The sequence below is a fragment of the Stegostoma tigrinum genome, chromosome X (assembly GCF_030684315.1).
Source record: "Stegostoma tigrinum isolate sSteTig4 chromosome X, sSteTig4.hap1, whole genome shotgun sequence".
In the NCBI taxonomy this organism is placed as follows: Eukaryota; Metazoa; Chordata; class Chondrichthyes; order Orectolobiformes; family Stegostomatidae; genus Stegostoma; species Stegostoma tigrinum.
Genome location: NC_081404.1, coordinates 10,861,840 through 10,889,396, shown reverse-complemented (window position 1 = coordinate 10,889,396; position 27,557 = coordinate 10,861,840). Strand labels below are relative to the sequence as shown.

The 27,557-nt window shown below is 40.5% G+C and overlaps 1 protein-coding gene across 3 annotated transcripts; it reads left to right on the top strand.

Moving 5' to 3' along the window:
• Window positions 1-84: 84 nt before the first annotated feature.
• On the top strand, window positions 85-27,067 carry mcrs1 (microspherule protein 1). Of its 3 annotated transcripts, none has more exons than XM_048523686.2 (15): window positions 85-229; window positions 2,743-2,886; window positions 5,683-5,833; window positions 7,975-8,113; window positions 9,267-9,410; window positions 13,185-13,294; window positions 13,696-13,804; window positions 14,391-14,529; window positions 16,498-16,573; window positions 20,382-20,410; window positions 21,317-21,409; window positions 23,524-23,606; window positions 25,754-25,841; window positions 25,988-26,115; window positions 26,567-27,067. In XM_048523686.2, the coding sequence occupies exons 2-15, from the start codon at window positions 2,823-2,825 to the stop codon at window positions 26,651-26,653; spliced, it is 1,440 nt and encodes a 479-aa protein (XP_048379643.1). In that variant the 5' UTR covers window positions 85-229; window positions 2,743-2,822; the 3' UTR covers window positions 26,654-27,067. The 3 variants fall into 3 exon arrangements, with proteins under 3 accessions (XP_048379643.1, XP_048379642.1, XP_048379644.1); XM_048523685.2 differs by having other exon boundaries at window positions 88-229; window positions 9,264-9,410; XM_048523687.2 differs by lacking the exons at window positions 85-229; window positions 2,743-2,886; window positions 7,975-8,113 and having other exon boundaries at window positions 5,720-5,833; window positions 9,264-9,410.
• The last annotated feature ends 490 nt before the right edge of the window (window positions 27,068-27,557 follow it).

Genomic DNA, 27,557 nt, shown 5'->3' with positions numbered 1-27,557 from the left:
ACCCGGAAATGACGTTACCAACTGTTGGGTAGCATTTTAATATATTTTAATATATGTCAAAATGATTATAAATTCACAAGAAGCACGTCCCTGGCGTAATATATTTAGATCGGAATAAATTGCGGCAATATTGAGCTGTAACCCGGAAGTGTTTGTGTGTCGCCTCGGTTAAGTTTGGGGCCTGGATAAAGCGACAAAAGAAGCGGGAGCCTGATGTAAATGCATCAAGGTACATGTGTTTTTTTTAAAAAATGGCACTAATGTCTAGTGTTCATGCTATTTTTCTAAGTCAAAGTGAGTGGTTGTGATAGAAACAAACGACATCTTTTGGGCTGCGGATCTGCCTGGACTCTAATGTCTTTGAGCAACTTTCAGGGCCCGTGTTTGTTTTAAACAGACAACAATGAGCGTTGAACGTTTTGTTTTTCAATTTCAGCTCCTCTTTTGCCACTCCACAAGGTTCCTGCACCATACTCAAATTTTAGGGCTCAGTTGTTAATGATTTGGATGGTGGGAATCAAAATTTTATTATCACCAAATTGGCAGATGACACAAAACCGGGTGGACGTATAATTTGAAAATGCAAAAATGCTTCAAGGGGGATTAAAAGAGGCGGATTGAGGGTGGAATTGCAAATGCGGTTACTCACTTCAGTAGGAACAACGGAAATCCAGAGCCTTTCTGAAATGGTGAAAGGCTGGGAAACGTTGAACCTCAAAGGGATTTAGGTATCTTCTTTAATGTGTCACTGAAAGATAACACGAAGGTGCAGCAAATGATTAAGAAGGCAAATGGTATATATTTTTAATCAACTTTTTCAGATATGTTATGATGCACCTCTGGAGCAGGTGAGATTTGAACCCAGGTCTTTTGGCCCAGAGGTGGGGTACTACACCTATACTACATGATTGATGAGGGTTTAGTATAGAAATACAGATGTCTTAGGTAATTATTTACAGTCTTTGTGAAATCACAGAAGGAATTTTGAGGGCAGTGTTGATCTTACCTAAGGAAACATACTTGCCATGGAAGGAGTACAGTGAAGGCTTGCTAAACTAATTCTTGAGATGTTGGGGTTATGCTATGATGATGGAATAAATGGATTAGGTCAATATTCTCTGGCCTCCAGGCAAACAGTACTGAAGCAATGAAAATTTTTTTTCAGTGCTTGACAATGTTGATACCAGAAAGAATGTTTTCTTTGAGTGAGGGACAGGACTGAGATGAGGAGGAATTTCTTCACTGAGAGGGCTGTGAATCTTTAGAATTCTCTGGCCCAGACAGCTGTGGAGGCTCGATTATTGAATATGCTAAAGACTGAGAGACAGATTTCTACTTATTAAAAAGAACAAGGGATATGGGGTTAGTGCAGGAAAATGATGTTGAAGTAGGAGATCAGCTGTCATCTCATTGAATGTCCAGATTAACCCCAACATCTAAGAACGGCTGTAAATTTGTGTTGGCATCTTTAGTGGTACTCAAATAAACCTTTTCACATAAAATTGTTCAACATTTGTAAGTAGATCATTTTAAGTGATCAGCGTGTATGCTTTAGACAAGGCATCATCCTTGTTAGTTTTGTGTAAACTTAGCCATAACTATTTGTATTACCTCAGTGGCCAGATTTAAAAACAGGTAACCCCGTCAACCAGACTTGTGGGAACAAAAGAAATATCCTCTGGGTTTTATTTTCTTGGGAATTTTGACCCTTCCCATTTGTGAAAGAACAATTGCAGTAAGCTACCTTGAGCAGATTGCTGAAAGATAATGGGAACTGCAGATGCTGGAGAATCCAAGATAACAAAGTGTGAAGCTGGATGAACACAACAGGCCAAACAGCATCTCAGGAGCACATTCTTTCAGAAAGGGCCAAGGGCTATTGATTCCATGTCTGGTGTGAGGGGGGAATAAAGCTACTGTTGTAGAACTGCCTCGATGAGGCTGGAAGAAGGATACTTGTGTGCTAGTGGAGATTAAGACTTAAAAGATTTACTGCTTTTACTTGGATTGGAAAGGTGCAGTATACCTCTAGAGTCAAAGGTTAGAGCCTTGTGCACACACATCTGGAGTGCAAGACTTCAGGCAAATAGCTGCACTTTGTTTATAGTTTATACTGCAGTATAATTTTGCTCTCTTGCAAAAGCTAGGCAATTCTTGAGAATTTTGCCTTTTGAGGAGCAATGTATACATTTTTAAAATTATTGAAAATGGGCCCTCTGGCGATGCTGTCCCATTTAAAGGTGCCTGGTGGGGAGCAGCTCTGCAGAAGGGTCAAAGCACATCTACTCAGAGCTCCTTCTCACTAAATTCTGCACAGTGCAGAGCATAGTTAACAATATATCTTCAGCTGTTTGTGACTGGTACCTCTAGTAAAGGTGAAATCACTACAGTCCCAGAGGATCATAGGGCTGCTGTCTCATTGGAGAAAGACGACAAGTATTGGATTAACCTGAGGTTCACCATGCCTTACATGAGGGGAGAGGTTGAGAGGGAGAGTCCTTCATGGTAACATCAACTGGGTATTATTGGCATCACTCTGCATTGCAAATCAGCTGTTCAGCCAGCTGTAGTATAGCTAAATATAAAATGCAAGTCATTGGTATAAATTATTGTGTAAAGTAGAGATTGTTTTGGCCAGGTATTTGTAGAGCTAAGAGGTTGAGCTTGACTGAACTTCAAAATGGAAGGGAGGTAAGGTCAGCTTGCTGGAGAATTGATATCAGTTTTAAATTTGTTTTGCAGTTCTATGAAGTTTTGATCAATGAGATACCTTTGGATGGAAAGCCTCATACAGTGACTTGGCAGCGTCATACTAGCAACAGATGATGAGCAATTCTGCCTTGGTTGGTCAGAATAGCTCTCTGGAAGGAAGAAGTTTAGATAAAGGTATTGTATACTCTAGTGTTTGTTGTTTATTTTAAAGAAAGTTTGCTGAAGTTGTTTCTGGTTCTTTTGCTGACCATCTTACATTTACGTTCTCTGGTTACCAACCCTTCTGTTGCTTATTTTTTTCTAATACAGCTATTTGTGATTTTGAACCCCTTGATCAAATCTGCTGTAAGGAGAGCGATCCCACTTTTTGCAGTCTTTCTAAACCGCTAAAGTCTATTCTATTATAATTTCAGTAAATCTCTCCTGCACCCTTTTTTAAAGCTTAGAGATATGCATCTCTTCCCCCATCATCACATCCACAGTGATTGCATATATAGTTGTAATAATAGTGTATTCATGAGAGGAGAATTTTAACAAATGAGGTAATCAAGTGACAATCTGAACTCTATGAATTTCATGTGTTGTGTGCTGTTAAAGAAGAACAAATAAGTTTCTGTGTGTATTGTGGATTCTCCCTCTATTTTAGTTGCATGAGTCTCGTTTTTATTTTAAATTTCTTAAGGGGATGTGGGCATTGATAGCTAGGCCAGCATTTATTGCCCATCCAGAATTGTCCTGGAGAAGGCGCTTGGGCTGCCACCTTGAACAGCTGCAGTCCCACAGCCTACGATTTTGGGACACCCAGTGACAGTGAAGGAATGACATTATAATTCCAAGTCAGGAAGATGTGTGGCTTGGAAGGGAACTTTCAGGTGCGGTGTTCTCACGTATTTGCTGCTCTTCGCTGTCTAGATTGTAGAGGTCATGGGTTTGGAAGGTGCTGTTGAAGGAGGCTTGGAGAGCTGTTGCAGTGCATCTTGTAGACAGCACACATTTTAGTCTAAGCCTGAGTTTTATTTGGGTTTTGTGGCATTTGCACACTGACTGTTTCAGTATCTGAATTCGGTATATTCCTTCCATTATAAGATTGGAAATCAGCCACAAAATGTTCAGCACCATCTGCAAAATACCTGATCCTGAAACAGCTTCTGTCCATGTGCTCTTAAGACCTGGAAAACATCCAGGCTTGGCTGACAAATGGTAAGTAACGTTTGCACCATTCAAGTGCTGGGCAATGACTGTCTTCTGTAAGAAAATATCTAACCATTGCTCCTTGGCATTCAATACCATTGCCACTGCTGGATCCTCCACTTTAACATCTTGGGAATTACCATTGCTCAGAAAGTGAACTGGACCAACCATATAAATACAATGGCTGCAAAAACAGATTGGAGGCTTGGAATCAAGAGTAACTCACCTTCTGATTCCCCAAAGTCTGTTGATCATCTACATTTTTTAAGAGTTTAGAAGCTAAAGGAGTGATCTGATTGAAGACTTCAAGATATTAACAGGAAATGACAGGGTAAATTAAGATGAACTATTTCCATTGGTTGGGGATTCGAGACTGAAAGGATATAGTCTTAGAGGTAGAGCCAGACTTTTCAGGAGCGATGTTGGGAAGCACTTCTACGCACAAAGGGTGGTAGACATTTGGAATTCTCTTCCACCAAAGACAGTTGATTAACTGATTAACAATCAGTTGTTAATTTTAAATCTGAGATTTTTTTGTTACGAACAGGGATATGGGCCAAAGGCAGTTATGGAGTTCGGCCACGGATCAACCATAATCTCATTGAATGACAGAACAGGCTCGAACAGCTGAGTGGCCCATTCCTATTCCTACTTCACCATGTTTCCAAGGCACAAGTCAGGAATGTGTTGGTATAATTTGAGTTTGGATGAGTGCAGCTCCAGCAGGAGTTGAGTATGACACCATCCGGGCCACAACAGCCTGCTTGATTGGCACAATCGGCCACCGTCATCCATGTTCACTCCCTCCACCAAATGACAGAAGCAGCTTTTTTTTTTACCATTTGCAAGATGGACTGCAGCAACTTATCAAGGCTGCTTCAAAAGCATCTTCCGAACTCACGATCTCCACCTCCTAGAAGGCAAAGCCGATACATCAAAACACCACCAAGTTCTCTTCCAAGCCACACGTTTGATTTCGAGCTATGTTGCTGTTCCTTTGCTATTACTGGGTAAAACTTTGGAACTCTATGACTGCACTATAGGTGTCCCTGTGCTGCATAGACTGCACCAGTTCAAGAAGGTGGCTCACTATTATCTTCTTGAAGGCAATTGGGAATGGGCACTTAAGTGCTGAGCTAGTCAGCAACGCCCCACATCCCATGAAAGAATTTTCCTAAAAATCCATTCCGACCTCCTTTCTCAAAAAAATGTAATCCATCAGTTACTCCCAGGTTCAGTCCCTGCTGTGTGCTGCAGTAACATTTTGGCTTGGGTCTCGATAGAGGTGCTGGAAGAGGTACTCCTTGGCTGGAGAAAGGAAACTCTGGTCAGGATTTGTTTGTGATCCCTGCTGCTGGAAGACAGTAAAACATATGATTGAGCTCGATTGCAATTTTTTTTGGACTTCATGCATCCTGCCATCAGATTATGTGTTGACACTCACTGTCCCAAATAAACGCCACTTGGGGGGTGAAGTGACTGTGGGTATGTAATGTCTATTGATTTATACCCAATCAGACAGGAGATGATGCAAGAAAGATTTGAGAAAATGCCTTTCTTATGAAGGAAAGGTGAAAATTACTTCAGTTAACAGTTGCTAGTTATCAATCAGTGTAGACAGCTAGTGTCTATTTGAGGGCAGTATTACAAGTCAGGTAGAGTCACAGCATTAAAGTCAGTAATTCAATCTCGTTGCTTGTATATTAGATCACATGGATGGTAAAACTCATTTGTTTTTGCACGAAATAATAAGCAATGCTTTTTTTTCTCTTTGTGAAGCTGATCAGCAGTGTACATTGGGTACTGTTGGGACAAGGCTTATGTCGACAGGTTCTGTGGGGAGATCTGATGGGGACCAGTCCCCCTCGGCACAGAAACGCACTGCAACTCAAGCTTTCAGCCTCCTTCCCAAACGCCGAAGCTCATCCAGGTAATGCAGGGGTGGAAATGCTTTCTCTTCAGCTTGCCCACAGATTTTTATTTACACCTCATTTATATGACAGTGCCACTTCTCCTTGAAATGGTTCTCTGAATATGCCACCTGAATATTCTGAATTTTATTTATGTTTTGGGGTGGAGCTCTGAGTGCTCGCATTGGCAGAAAAAAAGAAGATTGTAAATACTCATTCATTTCCAAATGGCATTCAGAAGTTTGACAGTGGCTCATGGTGGTAGTGGTGGCTGTTTAACTTTGTTGTTGGTTGCACCTTGCCTCCCAAAGACAGGGAAGTGAAGAAAGCTTGGAAAGAGATGTTCTGCACCGAGTGAGGTGTATGGGCAAGCTAGTTTACAGCCACAGGATTGCCTACAACAACAGAGTGTTTGTTATTTTAGACCTTTTTCACAGTATAACTGGACTATCACATTATGATCTGTGATATTCAAGTGATTCTGTATGGATAGGCCCCTCTGATACAGGACTGGCTAGATTCACCTGAATGGAGCCTGCACTCTGTAAATAACAACTTCATTGGGGAATTTAATTTGAGAATTTGTCAAATGTTTCAAACTCTCCAATTTGAAATCATGTTGCTTGGTGTTCTTCTTAACCATCACTTGTATTTCTATACACATTTGGCTGAGTAAACTCAGTTGATGTAATGATTTCAGAATCACTTTTTGATTGATTTTCTACCTTTTGGATCGCCCCTTATTGAATAACCTGCTTCCATGCTCCTCTGATTGTTGTCCACAAGCTTTTCACAAACTGCTTGTTAGGTGGGAAGGGAAGGAATCATCTCTCTTTCTCTCCAGTTGTTTCTTTCAATGGTGCTAGTCAATTCTCTGACAGCAGCAACTGCAAATACATAGTTCAAGCCTTCTGGTGGGCAGTGCTGCACTACTTGATTTAACTCCAATTTAAATGGTGAACCTGTCGTAAAGTTCGTGATTCTTTAAAGCTCATCATAAGTAAATAGATAAATTGTAATGTCGATCGTGTGAAGGGGCCCATTAACAAATTATTGAGGGAATACAGATACTATGCATTTTAGACCTGGATCTTAGGATTCACATCGTTTAACAGGATGAGAAATGTGACGGATGAATAACCATATTGGATGGTTTGTGGCGAGTTTTTGTATGAGTACAAGAGTTTTTTTTTCAAAATTGCTCCTAATTTATTCTGCTAATTTCCTGTCTGCTGAACATGGTGTTAGCACCCCTTTGGTACCTTGCTTAAGCAAATGTTCTTCATGGATGTGACTGTTGGATTCTTTGACCCATGAAGGGCTTCACAACAAAGCCTGATCCTGTATGAACTTGCTGTCCACCTATCCAGCAAAAGTTAAATGATATAAATTTGAAGTGGGTGCATTTCTGAAGTGCTGATTTATTGCCTTGGGTGTGAAGCTGTGAGCTAGTGGTTATTTGTGTGTAGTGGAGGTTTAGAGGCCCCAGGACCAGTGGGTGGTGGTGTGGCATGGTAAAGTTTCAACTTTATGAGGAGTTTATTTGACAAAAAGTCGTCTTCACTCAAAGGCAGAGATGTCTGTGCCATGCATTGAAGCAGAGATGTCTGTGCCATGCATTGAAGCATATTATTGTTTTGGCATTCCTGTGTTTGGACATAGAATGGTGAGAAAAGCTGGTGACTGACCAATGTTCTGTTCCAGTTCCACTCTTCTTGACAGTTTCTTTAATGCAGTTTGTAATGACCACAATATGAGCAGTCTTGTGCTGTAGATTCACCGTCTTGGGTTTGGGGTGAGACTGCCTCAAATGCAAACATATTGCAGTCCAGCATTGGCACCATGTGCTGTGTGTCATCCTCCTTACCCTCAAATATTTTGATGTTTCCATCTTAATGAAGAGAACCTTCACTCCATCAGTTTGGACTGGATTCAAACTCAAATCTGAGTTCAGGTGATTAGTCAAGATCACAATGTGTTATTGAGATCTCCAGGCCTAAATTTTAAGTTGGGAGCGATTTCTTTCTTTGGCAATAGTTCTGATTTTAATCTCTGCATCTGGAACAGTCAGGGCACGCTTCCTGTTCTTACTGCACCATGTTGTTCTGTCATTTTCTCTTGCACCACTGACTGATCATTCTTGCATTGTTCCATTTTCCAGATCCATAAAACGCAAGAAGTTTGATGATGAGCTAGTTGAGAGCAGCCTGGCTAAGTCTTCCACTCGGGCAAAGGGTCCAACAGGGATGGAACCTGGGCGATACTCTGGCAGTGAACCATCATCCAATGAGAAGAGAAAAGTACATAACTATACAAGGAAACAAAACCAAACAAAATGCTGGAAATACACAGTAGATCCATCGGCATTTGAGAAAAAAGGGTAGATTAATGGTTGGCCAGATCCTTTTTATTGACCTGTCTCTTCGTCAGAAGTTGATGGAACTGCTATGTGCTTCCATTTCCAGCTTAAATGGGTTCTTAATTGGGTTTCCACCAGCTGTAGTGTTTTCCTTTTCTCTATCTGTGCACTTTAGGCAGTTAGTTAATGAGTTAATGTTTTCTAAATTTACTGAGTGGTTCATTTCTAATATACACCTCACTGCTTGGTTAATTAAAGTCACTACGACATAGGAGGAGGCTGTTCAGCACAGAGACTCTTTTTCAAGCAACCCAGTCAATCCCAGTTCCACATTCTGCAACATTAGAAGTTTTGTTTACTGTGTGGTATTTTCATTGGGACTGTTCTGCTCTAAATAGAGTGATGCATTGAGTAAATGCTGAATAATGCACTGCTACATGTGCTGTCGAGCAGTGAAATTGGGTTGTGATGCAAGGCAAAGATGCAATTAGACTGGGAACAGCCATAAACTGCCTGACCTTATTCCCAAAGTTTGGCATTGTCTTGAATCCTTCAATGTTCATACTGCCTTGTGTCATTTTCCAATCTATTTTTTGAAGCCTCTGATTTGTAGCTCTATGCTGCAATTCCCAGTACTTGCTGATTGTATCGAGGATCATGCTCTAACTGATGAATCGGAGGCTGGCACTGAAAATTTGTTCCTTGTAGATAGTGGACAGGCTTTGGCAAGTTGGGAGGTGAGTTATGTACCTCATTTCCCAGCCTCTGACCTGCCAGTTTGAATTGTGCTTTATTTTCCCTCTTTTGGATGTTAGTTGACCTGCTCAATATTTCTAGTATTTTTCTATGTTTTATTGCAACCTGTATTATTTTGAGTTTCGTTTTTAACTTCTTGTATATCTGTTCCTTATTCACTAAAGTGTGGTGTATTCTCAGAATTTTATCACAATGTCCATATGTAGAAGAAAACTTTTAAGCTGGTAACTAAAGTGTTTGTACCCCAATGGGTTGTTGAAGCACTGGTTGTAGAAATATCCTGGCCAGGCCATGTATTTGGTTAGTGTTTTAATATTGCCCTGTGATTCTTATAGCAGATGTCAAAATCCACCACGGTGCCATCAGCTCCCAGCAGCATTGCCAAGAGGCTGAAGAAAAGCAAGCAGCCACTTCAAGTTACAAAAGATCTTGGACGATGGAAACCAACAGATGACTTGCTGTTAATAAATGCAGTCTTGCAGGTGAAGTAGAGGGACTAAGGGCAGATTTAAGTTGAACAAATATGGGATTGAAACGGCTTTTATCGTTTCACTCTACACAATAGATGTCTGTATTCCCTGAAATTTGGAGCCTTGTATCAGCTTCTGATTTATTTACCTCATTCCCGTGGCTCATTCTCTCAATATAATCAGGACCTAACTAGTCCCATAGCACAAGCAAAATGCTGTAGATCTTGAGAATTGAAAGAAAAATGTGCAAGTGCTGGAAATATCCCAGTTCTGGCAGCATCTGAAGGGAGGGGAAAAAGGTCAAAGTTTGAAGTCATTGACTTTTGGCAAAAACCTTCCCTTGTGGGAAGCATATACTCTCTCCAGTCTACTGTAAATTCTACCATTTAAGTCATTTGAAACTTGGAAGTAAGCTTCAATTTTATACAATCTCCTCTTTATCCCATTTTTCATTTTTTTCCTACATTGACTCACCCTTCAGCTCGTGCTTGCTTGACCTGGTCCCTGGGGTGATGGCTTCCAATCTAAGTGCATCCCCATGTGTTTTTCTTTTAAAACCCTTTTCTGATCCAGGCCTGTTGCTAAGTTGCCTTCTAATCTACAAAAGTGATTTGCTGTGCTGACATACTAGTCCAAAAAGTAATTTGCTTTTAAGATCTTGTGATTCTGTGATTGTGATGTAATGTGTGTGATCTATACATACAGCAAACTTTTCATTAACTTTCTCTTAACTGCGACCAGGAATTTGCGAGTTGATTAAAGTATTCCGGTTGATCAAAACGTGCACATAACAATGTAAAAACACACACTAAGGAATAGAAGCATAATGCAGGGAGTACACACAGCACTGTTATACTTCACTTACAGCATAAATCACTTAAGTAATATTGCAACTTTACCTGAAATAAAACTTACTGGCAGAAAGCCTTCTTTGTCGCACCCTCAACTTACTACTTGATGTTGCAGAGATTTCAATAATGCAGTAAACGTTCCATATTTGAGGTATAACTTGTGCTGGTTTATCGAGAGTGCTGGTTAAAACAAAGCTTGCTACATTTTAATATCACTTATTTTGGAGTTTGGGTTTTTGAGTTCCGAGCTCATGACATATGAATTTTCTGTGTCTTAAGGGGTTTAATGATTAACTTGTAGGTATAATTGGTGATGTCTTTTAAAAATCAATCTGAGACTGCGTGTTTTGGAGGTGAATGGGGATTTGATTATATTGGGAGAGTTTGCAAGCGAACAAAGTAAACAGTGTAGTGCGTTAAGCTTTCAGATGGAAAGTTCTGCTTTGGGCTTAGGGAAAATACCTATATCTTGGAAAGTAGTTATATGTTTCAGTTTGGAGCAGTTTTGCAGGGCCCTTAGCTAAAGCTGGATGTGTAAAGCAGTTGCTCCTGAGAAAAGGAGAAGATTGTTTAGAATGTTTAAAAGTAGGTTATCTCCGTTTGAGGAGTTTAGTCTGGAAGTTTTAAACCAGAACTGTTTGGTTAAAACCTTGGAGGTGTTATGTGAACTGAAAAAGTCTAGGCTTAGTTAATATGATGATTTAGGAAGCGGTTATTGGATTCCCACAGTTGGGAACTGGAGTCACAGCTGAGTCAAACTCTATATGGGATAGAGAAAGCTGTTCTGTTTGGTTTTGAGTACTGCAGTGGAATGTTGTTGGGATTAGTAAGATTGTCTTTATTGTGTTTCAAAATCTTGTGTGTTTATGAGTGAATAGTTTGGTTTATTCTATTTTATCTTCAATTCTTGTGCATAACAAACTTCTTAAAACTCACATAATTTCATTGATACATCTTTGTGTATTATAGGCAAACTAGATCCAGAAAAGCAGAAAGTATTCTTTAGTATTTCAGCCAGTGGCTTTCAGCGACCAAATTGGTGGCATTGTAGACGGTGAAGAAGGTTTTTTAAGATTACAAAGAGGTCTTGATAAAATTGGTCAATGGGTTGAAAAATGGCAGATGGAGTTCAATCTAGATAAATGCGAGGTATTGCGTTTTGGCACAACAAACAAAGGTAGGGCTTATATAATCAATGGTAGAGCCTTGGGTAGTGTTGTAGAACAGAGGGATGTAGGGGTGCAGGTACATAAATCTTTGAAGTTTGCATCATATATAGACAAGATGGTTTAAAAAAGTGTTTGGCAAGCTTCCCTTCATTGCTTAGTCCTTTGAGTTGGGACGTCTTGTTGAGTTTGTACAGGACATTGGTGAGGCCCCTGTGTCTAGTTCTGGTCACCCTGTTATAGGAAGTTTATTATTAAGCTGGACATGGTTCAGAAGAGATTTATGAGGATGTTGTTGGGTATGGAAGGTTTGAGATATTAAGAAAGGCTGGATATACTGGGACATTTTTCACTGGAGCGTGGGAGGTTGAGAGGGGACCTTTATAGAAGTTTATAATGAGAAGTGTAGGTAGAGCTAATGGTAATTGTACTTTCCTTAGAATAAGGAACTTCAAGACTGGGACACATTTTTAAGGTCAGAGGAGAGATATTTAAAAAAAGACATGAGGGGCAAATTTTTTACGCAGAGAGCAGTTTGCTCGTAGAATGAACTTCCTGAGGAAGTGGTGGATGCAGGTTCAATTACGACATTTGGATAAGTACATGAGTAGGAAAGGTTTAGAGGGATATGGGCCAGGAGCAGACAGGGACTAATTCAGTTTGGGATTATGTTCGTCATGGACTGGCTGGACCGCAGGGTCTGTTTCAGTGCCGTATGACTCTGATTGTGACATTCATCACTCTTGCAGTACCTGATTCTTAGCACTAGGTGGTGGTACAGTGCTATAACAAAGTGATGAGAGACAGATAGGGAATGTACAGAAGTTAATAATAGAAGAATCAATGAATTAAGAGGAAAATTCAACCTTCATACCAAAAGTGATCTTTTGCGAGGTTTCAAATGGATCAGGACACAGGAATGAACGTGAGCCACATTGCGCATGACCTTAAGTTTGCAATGTTGTGAAGATGTGTTTGATATTCCTAATCTGTGTCTAACCTCCGAGCCTGATTCATTTGTGCATTGTAGGCGTTCTGAGGAGTTCAGGATTTTCTGCGGTGGATAGGTTGAAATGTGTTTAAACTGCAAGTATATTTTGTTATGTCCATTTATTAAAGTGTGGGAAGTTAATGAAAACTGTGAGTAGTGCATATGACATAAATCTGAATTAAATGTTCTCTGCACTACTTACAATTTACTGACTCAGTCTTTAATCACCTCATCACTTTTCTCTTTTTAAGAAAAAATGAAATCATTCACTGAGATAAGGAGGAGATCAGGTGCCTACTCTTGCTCGGTATTGCCTGATCTCTGCTGGAAGGTGTGCGTGTGAGATGGCAGCGGGGTTGAAGAGAGAATCTCTTTCTGCTGGGATGCATTTGGGTAGTGCTATCATGACTTGGGCTGTACATAATGAGCAACTATTTGGGTTGAGGTTCTGGAGTGTGAGTTCCCCTCAGTGTTGCTGTGTCCCAGCACATTTAGGAAAGAAGTGATAATGACTGTGTCAGGGGGTGGGGGGGTTGGTAAGAGTGAAAGAATATAGAGAAGAAGCTGAGTGATAGTAACTGCGTCGTGACTTGTGTAGTTGGGATGATAATGTTCTGCAGATGAAAACCCACTGGATCATTTTGTGCTGCTGCTTAGAGCATGTTTTATTTAATAGCCAATAATACTAGATCTTGTTCACAGGTGGGCATCTGCATATGAAACTTCAGTGAATGTTTCCATTCTTTCTGTGGGCTGATGTTTTATTTTTGAATTACAGACAAATGACTTGACTGCAGTGCATCTCGGAGTGAAGTTCAGTTGTCGTTTCACATTACGGGAGATCCGGGAGCGGTGGTATGCATTGTTGTATGACCCTGTTATATCTAAGTAAGTAAAATGACTATAAAATGAAAAGCTACTGAGGTGCATTAAAGACTGTGACAATATTCCAATACATCTGCTCTGTTTTTCTTTATAATTAATCTGAATGTTTACATTTGTACTAAGAAGTAGAATGTTTTGCACTTTGTGTATATAAAACAGTTTGGTGAATGTAAGATCATTGCAGCTGTGGAAGACAATTCATTGTTAAGTGAATGGTTCAGTAATTTGAAACATGATTGTACAGTTTAGATGTAAACAAATTGCTCAAAGCTTTGCTTCGTGTCAAGAACTTGTGGAGTTCACAACTGTTTCATAACTTGTACCTCCCTGTTTATATCTTGCGTAGGTCTGAGCCTTGAAAGCAAACGGAACCTAGATCTGTTAATAGCTGTTTGTTCTTTCAGATTGGCTTGTCAGGCGATGAGACAGCTTCATCCTGAAGCAATTGCAGCAATTCAGGCCAAAGCTCTTTATAGCAAAGCAGAGGAGCAACAGTTGGCAAAGATTGGATCGGTAATGAATGCAGTATTTTTCCATAGGGTTAAAATACAGTATTAATTATCTTTTCTTTTAGAACTGGACATTGGAATGGTGGCAAGGTGTGGGGATGGGAGCAGGTTGTTAAAAGCAATTCATTATCTTGAGGATCAAGTTGATTCCAGCCTGAGACTTGAAGTTGATTATATTCTATACACAATAATGCACAGAGTGCCCAATATCTTGTAAGATCCTGATGAAACTCCTGCTCTCCGTTCAACCATGGCAGCTGTTGGGACAGTGCCTCAGGACAGGGGCAAAGTCTTTCAAGGTTTCTGTTCTGGAAAACTATCTTTATAGATTTTATAGAATCCGTACAGTGTGGAAACAGGCCATTTGGCCCAACAATTCTACACAAGCTGTCCAAACAGCAGCCCACCCAGACCTACCTTGTCCCTGTAACCCTGCATTTCCCATGGCTAATCCACCTAGCCTGAATATCCCTGGTCACTATGGACAATTTAGTATGGCCAATCCACTTTAACCTGCATATCTTTCTTACAGAGCAGGGCTCGCAGAACTATCAATCATTGTTTACCTTTTTTGTCTGTTCTCTCTATAGACCAGTCAGCCCACACTGGACACCTTTCAGGAGTTATTGAATAAACATCCAAATGTTTTCTATCAGTCTCGCACTGCTAAATCTCTGCAGGTTCATTGGCAGCTGATGAAACAATACTATCTCTTAGAAGATCAAACAGGTAAAAGCATGCTGGCTTTGTGGCTGATGAGCAGAGAGTAGACATTCATCCGATACTTTCCCCATACCCTCAGAGGTTTATTCAACATCTGAATGTGCTGGTCAGGGCCATGTTTTCTTTACACATCTCTGTATGTACCTTTGAGCTTGTAGTTGTACAGGTGGCTGTGGAAGATGCAGTTGCAGTCTGTAATTTTGAAAGCGAATGTAATGTTGTCATTTATCTCAAGAGGGTTGGAATATAAAAGCAGTGATGTGCTTCTGAGGCTTTATAAGGCTCTAGTTAGACCCCATTTAGAATACTGTGTCCAATTTTGGGCCCCACACCTCAGGAAGGACATACTAGCCCTGGAGCGTGTCCAGCGGAGATTCACACGGATGATCCCTGGAATGGTCAGTTTAACGTATGATGAACGGCTAAGGATCCTGGGATTGTACTCATTAGAGTTTAGAAGGTTGAGGGGAGATCTAATAGAAACTTACAAGATAATTTATGGTTTAGAAGGGGTGGACGCTAGGAAGTTGTTTCCGTTAGGTGGGGAGACGAGGACCTGTGGGCACAGCCTTAAAATTAGAGGGGGTAAATTTAAAACTGAACTGAGACGACATTTCTTCAGCCAGAGAGTGGTGGGCTTGTGGAATTCATTGCCACGGAGTGCAGTGGAGGCTGGGACGTTGGATGCCTTCAAGGCAGAGATCGACAAATTCTTGATCTCAGAAGGAATCAAGGGCTACGGGGGGAGTGCAGGGAAGTGGAGTTGAAATGCCCATCAGCCATGATTAAATGGCGGAGTGGACTCGATGGGCCGAATGGCCTTACTTCCACTCCTATGTCTTATGGTCTTATCATGTCAGGAGATGCAGTGTGGATTGGTTAATATCATTTGGCTTCTGCTAAGTGCTAAAATATTAGGAACCTAGGAGCAGGAGTCGGCCATTTCAGCCCTTCGAGCCTGTTCCACCATTCAATGAGATCATGGCTTATCTGTGGCTAACCCCATATACTTGCCTTTGGCTCATATCCGTTAATACCTTTTGCTTTACAAAAATGTATGTATCTCACATTTAAAACTAACAACTGATCCAGCATTCACTGCCATTTGTGGAAGAGTTCCAAACATCTACCGCCTTTGGGTGTGTAGAAGTGCTTCTGAATGTCTCTCCTGCATAGTGCGGTCCTAATTTTCAGACAGTGTCCCCTAGTTGTAGAATCTTCAACCAATGGAATTAGTCTGTCTTTATCTACCCTCCCTTTTCCTGTTAATATCTTGAAGACTTTGATCAGATCACCCTTTACTCTTCTAAACTCTGGTGAAAATAGGCCTAATTTCCATAATCTCTCTTTGTAACCCCTGAAATCCAGGTATCACCTTGTAAACTACATTGTGCCCTGTCCGAAGCCAATATATCCTTCTGAAAGTGTGAATTTCTCCATCCTGGCCAGACAGTGGTTCACCAATATTTGACTAGTCTGATGTCCTCCCAGTTAGTTTCAAAAGGGAAAAAAAACTGCTGATGCTTGCTGTTTAAACTCACTTCAGGGAATGTTGGCAGGCATGAGGTACGTCCGAAGAATTTATTACATGAAGTGCCAGAAAGTGTCCAGCATCTGCCAAGTGTGAGTCTGAATCTTTAGGAGAGAGAGAAATTAAAATTTATCATTTTAGAAATGACTCTACAAAGGCGCATCCAAATTAGAACATTTTGGTGTGTCTGTTGGGTTAAAGAAGGTGAGAGGAATGCTTACTGAAACAATATTCAACCTCTCCTACGCTTCAAATCTCTCTGAACATTTCTTCAGTCGCTCTGCATACTGTATATTGTTTAGAATCTGGTTTTGCCTTTATGAAACATTTTTGGATAATATTACGCTAAAGGCTTTATATAAGCATGCTTTTTTTTCTGTCAGTTTAATGTGTTTTGGTGATGTTACTGCATTTTCCTCACTGGTTCTTCAATTACTTGCTAGTCCAACCATTACCAAAGGGAGATCAAGTTCTGAATTTTTCTGATGCGGAAGACATGATTGATGACAGCAAACTCAAGTAAGAGTTTAAGGATTTGTTTACATTGAGAAATTAATGTAATTCTGTCTCCGCTCCAGCCACATTCTCTTTGTTTATCTTTGTGTTAATGACCCCAAAATAACAGAGGTGTGATATTCACCTTGTACTTCTGGAACCTGGGTTTGACTCCAGCATAGACTTCAAGCAAACTGTTTTTGCTTAATATAAGATGATTAAGAACTACATTGCACAAAAAAGCATGTTTAAACTGATAAATCTTAGTTACATAAATGCTTTTTTCTTTTCAAACGTGCATTTTTTTTCCCCCTTGGTTAGAGGGAACATCACTGCATGTGACCGTAATATTCTTGTTTAAGATGGCGAATGACTTAGTTGATTCTGAGACTAGGGTTCTGAATCTAAATAAAGGGAATGACGATGTTATGATAAATTGGGGAATGTTACTTAAAAGGGTGACAGTAGTCAGGCAATGGCAAACATTTAAAAGGTGCATTGAGGAACTGCAAAAATTTTTTATTCCTGTCTGGCAAAAAAATGAAACAGGAAAGGTAGCTCAAGCATAGTTAACAAGGGAAATTAGCAGTGGCATTGGATCCAAGGAAGGGGCATAAAAACCGGTTGAGAAAAGCAGCAGACCTGAGGATTTGAAGCAGTTTAGATTTCAGCAAAGGAGAACAAAGGGATTGACGGCACAAATGTAAGCTTGCAAAAGCTTCAGTTGATATGTGAAGAGAAAAAGTTTAGTGAAGACAAATGTCAGAAACAAGGTCAGTTTTATAGTGGGAAATAAAGAAATGGCAGACCAATTAATGGCATATTAATTGCAAAGGAGCACACAAATAATGTTCCAAAAATGTTGGGGAGCACAGGGTTTAGTGAGAGAGAGAAAGAGACACTGAAGGACATTAGTATTAATAGGGAAATGGTGCTGGGGAAATTGATGAGATTAAAGACTGATAAATCCCCAGGGCCCCATAGTCTCTGTCCCAGGGTACTTAAGGAAGTGCCCCTAGAAATAGTGGATGTGTTGGTGGTCATCTTTCAAGATTCTATAATTTCTGGAACATTTCCTATGGATTGGAGGGTAGCTACTATAACCTTAGTATTTGAAATAGGAGGAGAGTGAAAACAGGGGATTATAGACTGCTTAACCTGACATCGGGAGTAATGAAAATGTTAGGATCCATTATGAAAGATTTAATATGGTGACAGGATTGGATAGAGTCAGCACAAGTTAGGAAAGGTAAATTTGCATGACAAATCTACTGGAATCTTTTGAGAATATAACGAGTGGAGTTGATAAGGGAAAACCAGTGGATGTGGTTTACCTGGTTTTTCGTAAGGTCCCGGGTAAGAGATCAACATTTAAAATTAAAGCACATGGGATTGGAGGTAGTGTACTAACAGAGAACTGGTTGGCAGACCGGAAACAAAGAGTAGGAATAAATGGGGAAGGAGGAGCAAATCCCTGCTGATGCTGGAATCTGAACTGAAAACAACAAATGCTGAAGATCACAGCGGGTCAGGCGGTATCCATGGAGAGAGAACAAGCTAACGTTTTGAGTCTAGATAACTCTTCATCAGAGCTGAAGTGAAGTGTGAAGGGAACAGCATTTATGCTATAGTTTGGGGTGGGGAGAGGGGGAGAAAAGATGCTGTTGTTCAAATGAAGTTTTGGGAATGTGAGAACAGTGGAACAATGGTGTGTCTAACAGCCAGACTGGGAAGGCCAGACTGTCCATCTGGGGTGCAGGGAGGGGAGAGAGGACATGGTGACAGAATGTAACAAGCTAAAAGAGGGAGGGAATGGTTCACAATTTGAAGGTGTTGAACTCAATATATGTCCAGAAGGCTGTAAAGTACAGAGTTTGAAGATGAGATGTTGTTACTCCAGTTTGCACTGTGATTCACTGGAGCATTGCAACATGCCGAGGACAAACAAGCGGGCATGCGAGCAGGACGCTGTGTTAAAATGACCAGCCACGGGAAGATCAGGGTCATGATTGTGCACAGGCTGGAGGTGTTTTGCGAAGCGGTCACCCAGTCTGCATTTGGTCTCTCCGATGTAGAGTAGGCCACATTGCGTGCAGTAAATACAACACACAGGATAAATGGGTCTTTTACTGAGTGGCAGACTGTGATTGGTGAGGTACTGTAGGGATCAGTGCTTGGACCCCAGCTCTTCACAATATATATTTATAGTTTAGATGATGGATCTAAACATAATGTCTCCAAGTTTGCAGATGACACAAATTGTGAGGAGGATGCAGAGGTGCTTCGGTGCGATTTGGACAAGTTGAGTGAGTGGGCAAATATATGGCGGACAAAATATAATGTGCATAAATATGAGGCCATCCAGTTGAGCAAAACAGGAAGGCAGACTGTAGCTGAATGGTGATAGACTGGGAAAGGGGGAAGCGCAATGAGACATGGTACACCAGTCACCGAAAGTGATGTGTAGTTGCGGGAGGTAGTGAAGGAAGCAAACGATAAGTTGGCCTTCATAACAATAAGATTTGAGTACAGGAGCTGGGATGTCTTTCTGCAATTGTATACGGGTTTGGTGAGACCAAATTGTGTGTCATTTTGATCTTACTTTTGGGAAGGATAATCTGGCTATGTGGGGAGTGTAACAAAGGTTTACCAGACTGATTTCTGGGGTGGAAGGACTGGCATATGATGAGAAACTGGGTCCCCCAGGACTGGGGTTTAAAAGAATGAGAAGGGATTTCCTAGAAACTATAAAATTTTAACAGGACTCGACAGCGTAAAGGCAGGGAGATGTTCCTGACTACCAGGGAGACAAGAACCAGGGGTCACAATCTTAGGATATAGGGTAGGCCATTTAGGACTGAGATGAGAAATGTCAGCTTGTAGCATTTTCTGCCACGGAAGGTTGTTGAGAGCAAAACGTTGAATGTTTTCAAGAAGGAATTAGATATATTTCTTGCGACTGAAGGAATCAAACTGTATGGGGGAGATAGCAGGAACGGGGGGACGAAGTTAGAAGATCAGCCGTGATCATACTGAATGGTGGAGCAGGGCTGAAGGGCCTACTGCTATTTTCAATGTTTCTTTGTTGTTGGCAATGGGGACAACATCTTCTAAACCTACGATCTCTAGTGTATAGAAGGATGAGGGCGGCAGATGCATGGAAATCCCTCCCCCTGCAAGTTCCCCTCTAAGCTGGACATGTTCCTGACTTGGAAATATGTCACTGGGTTAAACAGCCTCCCACAGTGCTGTCTACACCCTAAGGACTGCAGTGGTTCAAGAATGCAGTTCATTACCATCTCTGGGGCAGTTAGGAACGGGCAACAAATGCTAACCCAAACAGTGAAACCCATGTCACATTAACGTAGAGGAAAAAAATTGGAGCACTTGCCTAAAGTTCTGATTCTACTAAACTGGTTTACTGTAAATTCAACTTCATGTAAGTGAATGCACTATATCCCTGGGCTGCATTTAACTTGAATTAGCCACTTATTATCATTTGAAGTCTAAATTGATCCCAACTGGACAAACCTGGATGAATCTGCTTCTGAATGGGGACATTTCATCGATTGCATCAGATCATTTCTTGATACTGCCACCACCTGTGAAAACAGCCGAATGGGCTCTTCCTCATTACGCTATACACAAGCGAAGAACAAGCTGAGGGAGGTACTGGCAACTCATGAGCCCATGGTGGTCTGTGAGAATGAGTTGGGACCCTCTGAACAGGCACATGAGTCTAGTCATAAAGTAGATTGTTGGTAGGGCTTGTGACTCGTCTTGGCTGCAATAGAAGACTGTGTAACACTTTTTTAAAAATATTCTTTTGCAGAGAATCAAGAGATGATGTCCTGGAACATGGTAGGTTGCTATATTGCCATTAGTGGTGATCAAATGTTTGCTGATAAAATTAATTTGAGGAAGAGTCACAAGGTCATGGTTCCTGTTATGTCAGTGTATGTTGAACACCTTTATTGCACCCTGTTTTGGGATTGGTCGTCATAGGATTTTCTTGTTGACTCATTTCAATCTTGAGTTCAGCTATCAAGGTTCTGAGTATTTGGGTTGCCGTGTGCAATTTTTCATTTGTCCTGGGGAAATGTTCACATCAGAGACTGGGTTTGTGATTGTGCTGCCCTTTGTGGTTTGAAGTGCAGCTCTAAACGATAGTACTGCCATATAATTCACAGCATCTCATTTAGACTTACTAGACGTCAGTTGAACGTGTATAATTGGTATGTAACAGCAAAGATCAGATACTAATGGAAGCTTTAATGTCTTTGTCCAGCCTGATGTTTGGGAGCCATGACAATTGTATGTTTGTTTATTTGGTTTCATGGATTTCATCTGTTATTGAAAACATTAGAGGCAAATGTTGAACTGGTCCCATGGAGTTCTTTAATACTGCTTTTAATATATGGGATAGGATTCTTGGCAGGGAAGCAAATGCTGTGAAGCTATGAAATTGTTAGCTGCGATGGGGTCCGTGCTGTAAGTGTGGATTGGATGGAGGAGCTGAATGAGTTGATTTATCTGATGATTTATTTGTTTGGTGATTTTTGAGGTGTAGAATGGGAAGGATTTACTCCATGCTGGTGATAGCGCTTACTAGTGTTATAGAGTCATACAGCATGGAAACAGACCCTTTGGTCCAACCTGTCCATTGTGCAGAAAACACATGAATTAGTTTAAATTTTGACAGAAAATCTATGTTGTGGCATGGCGCTCTGATGCTTTTTACATTTGTTTTTTGTGTTTTTGTTCCAGAGCTCACTCTCGCAGACCGGCGTCAGAAGCGAGAGATTCGGCAATTGGAACAGGAGCTTCCAAAATGGCAGGTTCTTGTGGACAGTGTCACAGGTGAAGGAGCAAACAGTGACTAAGCAGATCCCATTGGCATTATTAAACCATTTGCTGTCAGGGCATATCACAGGTTGCACTAAATCTTAGAGGGTACTGCAGCCTGAATTAAAAACGTCACTCCTTCGAAAGATCTCATTGACAGTGAGACATTTATGATTTTAGATCATAGAATTGTTATTCTGCAGAAGGTGGCCATTTGGCCTATTGTATCTGCGTCAGTTCTCCAAATGGGTGTTGTAACTTGGTGCCAGTCTCCTGCCTATCCTTCCCAATCTTGCGTATGGTTTTGATTCACATAACTGTCCTGTAGGGAAAGAAATCTGTCATCCTTACCTTCACTAGTTTACATCCGCTTTTAGATCCACAGCAATGTTGTTGACTCTTAATTGCTCTTTGAAACAACCTAGCATTTAGGATGGGCAAAAAAGCTGGCCTAGCCAGTGAAACACATCCCATGAATGAATAAAGGAAACAAAATAATCATCTGCCACCCTCTTGAATGCCTCGATTGAACCTGCCTCCTCCACACTTCCAGATATTTCCAGACCCAAACCGCTCGCTGTCTGCAAAAGATGTTTTGGAAATTACATTTGTTGCTTTTCCAATTCACTTCAAATGCATGCCCTCTGATTCTTGATCTTGCTAAGAGTGGGAATAGCTTCTCTGCATTTACTCTGTCCAGTCCCATCATGATATTGTAAACCTCTATCAATTCTCCTCTCAGCCTTCCCCTCTTCAGGTTAAACAGTTCTCCAGTCTATCCTGAACTGAAGTTTCTCATCCCTGGAACCTTCTTATAAATCTCTTCTGCAATTTGCAAAATTTCCAATGTGTTCACATCCTTTTGTTTCATACCGTCTCCATGTTTTTCCTGCTACCTTACCCAACTCGGCATTGAACTTCATTTGCCACTTGTGAGTTTTCCACTTTTGGAGTTCTGTACTGGCCTCCTTACAGTTTACAATGCTTCTAATTGTGTTTTGCTTGCAAACTTTGAAATTGTTCTCTAGCTCCCTAAGACTAGGTCAGTTGTGTGTGTACACATACATCAGGCAAAGCAAGATGGGAGCTCTGCTACAAATCTTTCTCCAACTTGAAAACTATCCGTTAACCATTACTCTGTCTCCCTTTGCTCAGCCAATATTTTACCTGTACTGCTACTTTCCCATTTTACCCCGTGAGCTGTAACTTTTCTCACAATCTATAATGTGGCACAGAATTGGAAGGCTTTTGGAAGTCCATATGCATGATATCCAACGCATCATCCTCCTGTTACCTCTTCAATAAATTCACAAGTTAGTTGAACACAATTTTTTTCCTTAGGATACCCATGTTGCCTTTTCTTTAATCAACCCTATTTTTCTTTGTGACCATTAATTTTATGCTGAATTATTATTTCTGGAAGCTTCCCCATCTCTGAAGTTAACCTGATTGATCTAGGTATTTCATCTGTAGATGTTTTATGGTGTGATCATGTGCTGTTTACATAACTTAATGGGTTTTGTGTAATGGGACTTTGAACTACTTTACAGCACTGTGTGTTTAAGAGTGCCCCACCAGGACTGGCACATGAAAACAGTGTCTTGGTGCTCAAACAGGCTGTGATATTGAATGGCAGAATGCTGGTGTATACCCAGGAGTTCCCTTTGGTTGCTCCTTTGCACACTTGCTGGTTAGTTGTAGAAGATGGTGGCTACAGCCATAACATAACTTGGCCGTAGTATAAGAAGTAGGAGTGAGACTCAAACACATGACCACTTTACTCTGAAGGGGTGCCTGAGAGTCGTGGCTGTGTTTAAAATGCACTTGTATGTGTACAAGGGAAGTAATACTTTTGTATATTGCTTTGGGAGATGAGTCTAGAAATGCTATTTCATTGATGCCCAAATGTCCATCACAGCCCCTCTGCATCCCTTTGCTCTTTCACGTTGCTTTCCGAGGTTAGCAGGTATTGACTGATATTTCTACAAATATAAAAGTTATCTACTATCGAAAGTGAGTTTTTACGTTGTTTTGTAAGGAACATTTAACAATTGTGCATTGTTTTTGTAAATTAATATTCCCACCAGTAAAACCTTCATTATAAAATGATCCAATCTTGTTTCCTCAAGGTATTAGCTCTCCAGACTTTGACAACCAGACCCTTGCTGTTTTGCGAGGCAGAATGGTTCGATATTTAATGAGATCTCGTGAGGTAAGGCAATGTTTTCTTTGATACATAAATGGTTCTAGTGTATGCTTATGATTTGTTTCCATTCTCGGGATATAGGGACTATTTTTGAAAGAGAAATGCAGATTTCCAGCAGGTAAGTCAGCAACGTAAGGAGTTGAGTTTCAGTTTTACAATGGAGCATTCAATGGAGCTGGCTGTGTCAGACAGATACAGTATCCACCTATTTGTATTTTGAGGTCCTCCGTTGTAGATTTTCAGAGCGGGTACAGCACTGAAGGAGACCATTTGGCCTTTTGTCTGCTAGCTCTTTGCAGAAGCAACTCTGCTTTGAGAACAAGCCCAGCTTTTCCTGTCCATCCAACTAACACAAATTCCTCACCCTGGGCCAATTCTCTTGCGTCTGTTCTGCACCCCCCTGTCATGCTATCTCAAGTGTCAGGCCTAAAACTGGACGGAGCCCTTTTGTTGAGCTGAATTATTTGTTTTACAGGTTTATCATAACTTATTTCTTCAGTGTTCAATGAACCTGTTTATACACAGCAGAATTTCTTATGCTTTATGAACCATTTCTTAACCTCTACTGCTGCAATCAATGATTCATTTAACTGTGCTCCCAGGTCCCTCTGCTCCTGCATCTGCTTTAGAATTGTGGTCTTTATATTTCCTCTAATTGCTCTTCATACCAAAATATATCCCTTCACACTTCACTGCATTGAGTTTAATCTGCCATTTGTCCACCTCTTCCACCATCTTGTTTAAATTGTGTTGAAGTTCATCATTGTCATTATTGGTCCCAATACTAGCAAGTTTGTTTGACAAGTTTTGTCATCTGAAAATTTTGAAATTGTGCCAAATGTATTAAAGTCTAGATCAAGACACTCTTGGGTGTATTCTATAGGCAACCTGTTCATAGGTGAGATACAGAGGATCAAATTTACAAGGATAGTAAAGAGATGTGCAAGAACAAGCAGTATCTCCTCTCCTCAGTGGACCAGAAAGATACTGATACTGAAATTTTTTCTGAACACTTTTTCTGTCCTCCCTTTACACTATTTACTGTATTGTACAAACCTGCCACAATATACCTGCTCTATATAATTCTTGCAGTGTAATTATTTCTTCCCACGTGGCTATCTGCACCTACAGCTCACCAACCTTATTTGCCACACTGTCCCCATACGTTTGGAGTAAAGCTCATTTAAACCTCATTACGTTCTTTCTTTTACCAACTCCACATAATGCCTTGTTATTTCATGCTTTAGTGCTATCTGTGTGTCTTCCAATTCTGAGAATGCTTTATTTCACCTTGGTAATATTACCTCCTAATTCCCTGCCACATAGTTTTTAATCCCTCCCCAATCATCCAACAAGATATTGCTCTGAGATGTATTAGGTATAGCCTGTTGTGGCCCCAGTGGCAGTGTCTCTGTGACCACAGAAACACTTGTCTGATCCCCTATCACTATTGCTTCACCATTCTTTCATTTTCACCTGTATTGTCACAGATTTGGTTCATCTACACTACCCAGATGAACCATCACTCACTGGTTTTTCAGAAAACAATATTGGTTGGAGAGAGTAAATCATGCGGTTCTCCCACACTAACTGCCTGGTGGCTACTCATTTCCTTTGTGTCTATACACTCTTGAGCCACAGTGTGAGTACGTCGCTAAACGTACTATCCAGGAAATGCTCAACTTTGCAGGTGTGCTGAAGCTCCTGAACCCAGAACTCGAGATGCTGCAACTGATAGCACTTCTTGAACATATGATTGTCCAGGATCAAAGATCATGAAATGCATTATTCAAGTGGCAGATGGAGGAATTTGTGGAGAAATCAACATACAATTTGCATTTTACAGTATCTTCTAATAACCGAGGCACAAGTGTAGCTTTTATGCTCATTACCTGATCAGTGGAATTCAAGTTCTGTTCAGTGTTATGCTGAAATTTAACAGACAATCTTGTGTTCCCAATTCATTGCCACTCTGCTGGGTTATGAGTTTTTAAAAATTCTGTAACGAAGAAAAATCACAAATACAGAAGCTCCAAGGAACTTGAAAAGATAACTTCATATTTTGATCCCACTAAGTCTAAAATGGTCCCCCGTTTGAATATAATAATCCCTCTTCATTTTAACAAATGCTTTTCTTCTCCTCTTGAAAACAGATAACGTTGGGTAGAGCCACAAAAGATAATCAGATTGATGTTGACCTCTCTCTCGAAGGACCAGCATGGAAAATCTCCAGAAGACAAGGTAGTAGTGAGGAAATTCTTTAATGTTACTAATTATGGCTCCAGAGTGGTTAATTAATGCTGGATTAATTGCTTTTTGTGTAGCAATGTGGTATCAAACAGCTGGGAATGATTTTTATTATTAAAATCATTTTGTTTGTCTTCAAGGTATAATAAAACTGAAGAACAATGGAGACTTCTTCGTTGCTAATGAAGGCCGACGTCCCATCTACATCGATGGCAGGCCAGTACTCAGTGGAAATAAATGGAAGTTGAACAACAACTCTGTTGTTGAAGTAAGTGTTGTATCAAAGTCGAGGTGAATTATCTTGTATTTGTCAAAGACTGTATTGTGTGGATCAGTGAACATTATTTTTTGAAGGATTATTATGTGCTGTAATTCCAGTCACCACAAAATCAGCAACAATAGTTTGGGGCTCAATATGAATTAAAGATTTTCACTTTAAGTGTGGCTAATCTAGTAGATGCAGTTCACTTGGATTTTCAGAAAATGCTCTGAGCGAGATAAATTGCAGTGCCTTTTCTGTGCCTTGTTCTTTAAAATATTTGTGAATTGTAATCACTTTACTGCTGCCACAAAGCTCTTGGTAATGGGTACAAAGGAGATTGCTTATTTTCTTGGGGGATTAACCAATTGTGTAGATGGACAAGATTTTGTAACTTTTAGGTTCAAATTTCTAGCACAGGAAACTCATAAGTTTTTTTTTGTTTCTTCATTTTTTGTAGATTGCTGGCCTTCGTTTTGTGTTTCTAATTAACCAGGACCTGATTGCCCTGATCAGAGCTGAGGCAGCAAAAATGAACCAGCAGTAAGAGGCAGATTCCAGTCTCTAAAGAAGCAGGAAATGGTGGCTGAAAATAATAATCAAGGCATCGTTCAATGGCCTGGGATTTGTAAGCGTCCTGATCTTTGGACTGTAAATTGTTTTATCTAATTTTAGAAGGATTAACAAACAAGACCAGTCATCTGCTAATACTGATGTATATCTGTCAATAGACATGCTATGGAATGTGTTGCTTTTCCCTTGCATGGGCCAACTAAATAAGCTTGATGGGCGAGGCAGAAGGAAGAGAGCATGAGCCTGACATTTGTGAATGACACACCTGGGAGATGACTCCAACTATGTTCTTTATCATTTCCACAGAAATCTATTCATGTGTTGTCACAATTAAGTTTCTAATGACTTATTTAACGGAATTAAACCATGGAATATTAACTCAGTATAATCTGAAGTAAAACTTGCAATTTTTTTGTGTACCGTTATTTTAAAAACATTCTAACCCTTTGTTTTAAAGTTGGGGAAAAATCTTGAATTCTTTACAAGTATGTAAAAAGAGGACATTGTATGTTTTCTGTTGCATTGTGCATTTATGGATATGCACCCTACGCAGCGCCACATAAGAACTAGGAGCAGGAATAGGCCATCCGGCCCCTCGAGCCTGCCCCACTGTTCAGTAAGATCATGGCTGATCTTTGAGACTCAGCTCCATTTACCCACCCACACACCATAACCCTGAATTACTGTTCAAAAATTTATCTACCTTGCCTTCAACACACTCAGCAAGGTAGCTTCAACCGCTTCACTGGGCAGGGAATTCCACAGATTCACAACCCTTGGGGTGAAGAAGTTCCTCCTGACCTCCAGTCCTACATCTGCTTCCCTTTATTTTTGAGGCTATGCCCCCTAGTCCTAGTTTCACCTGCTGGTGGAATTCC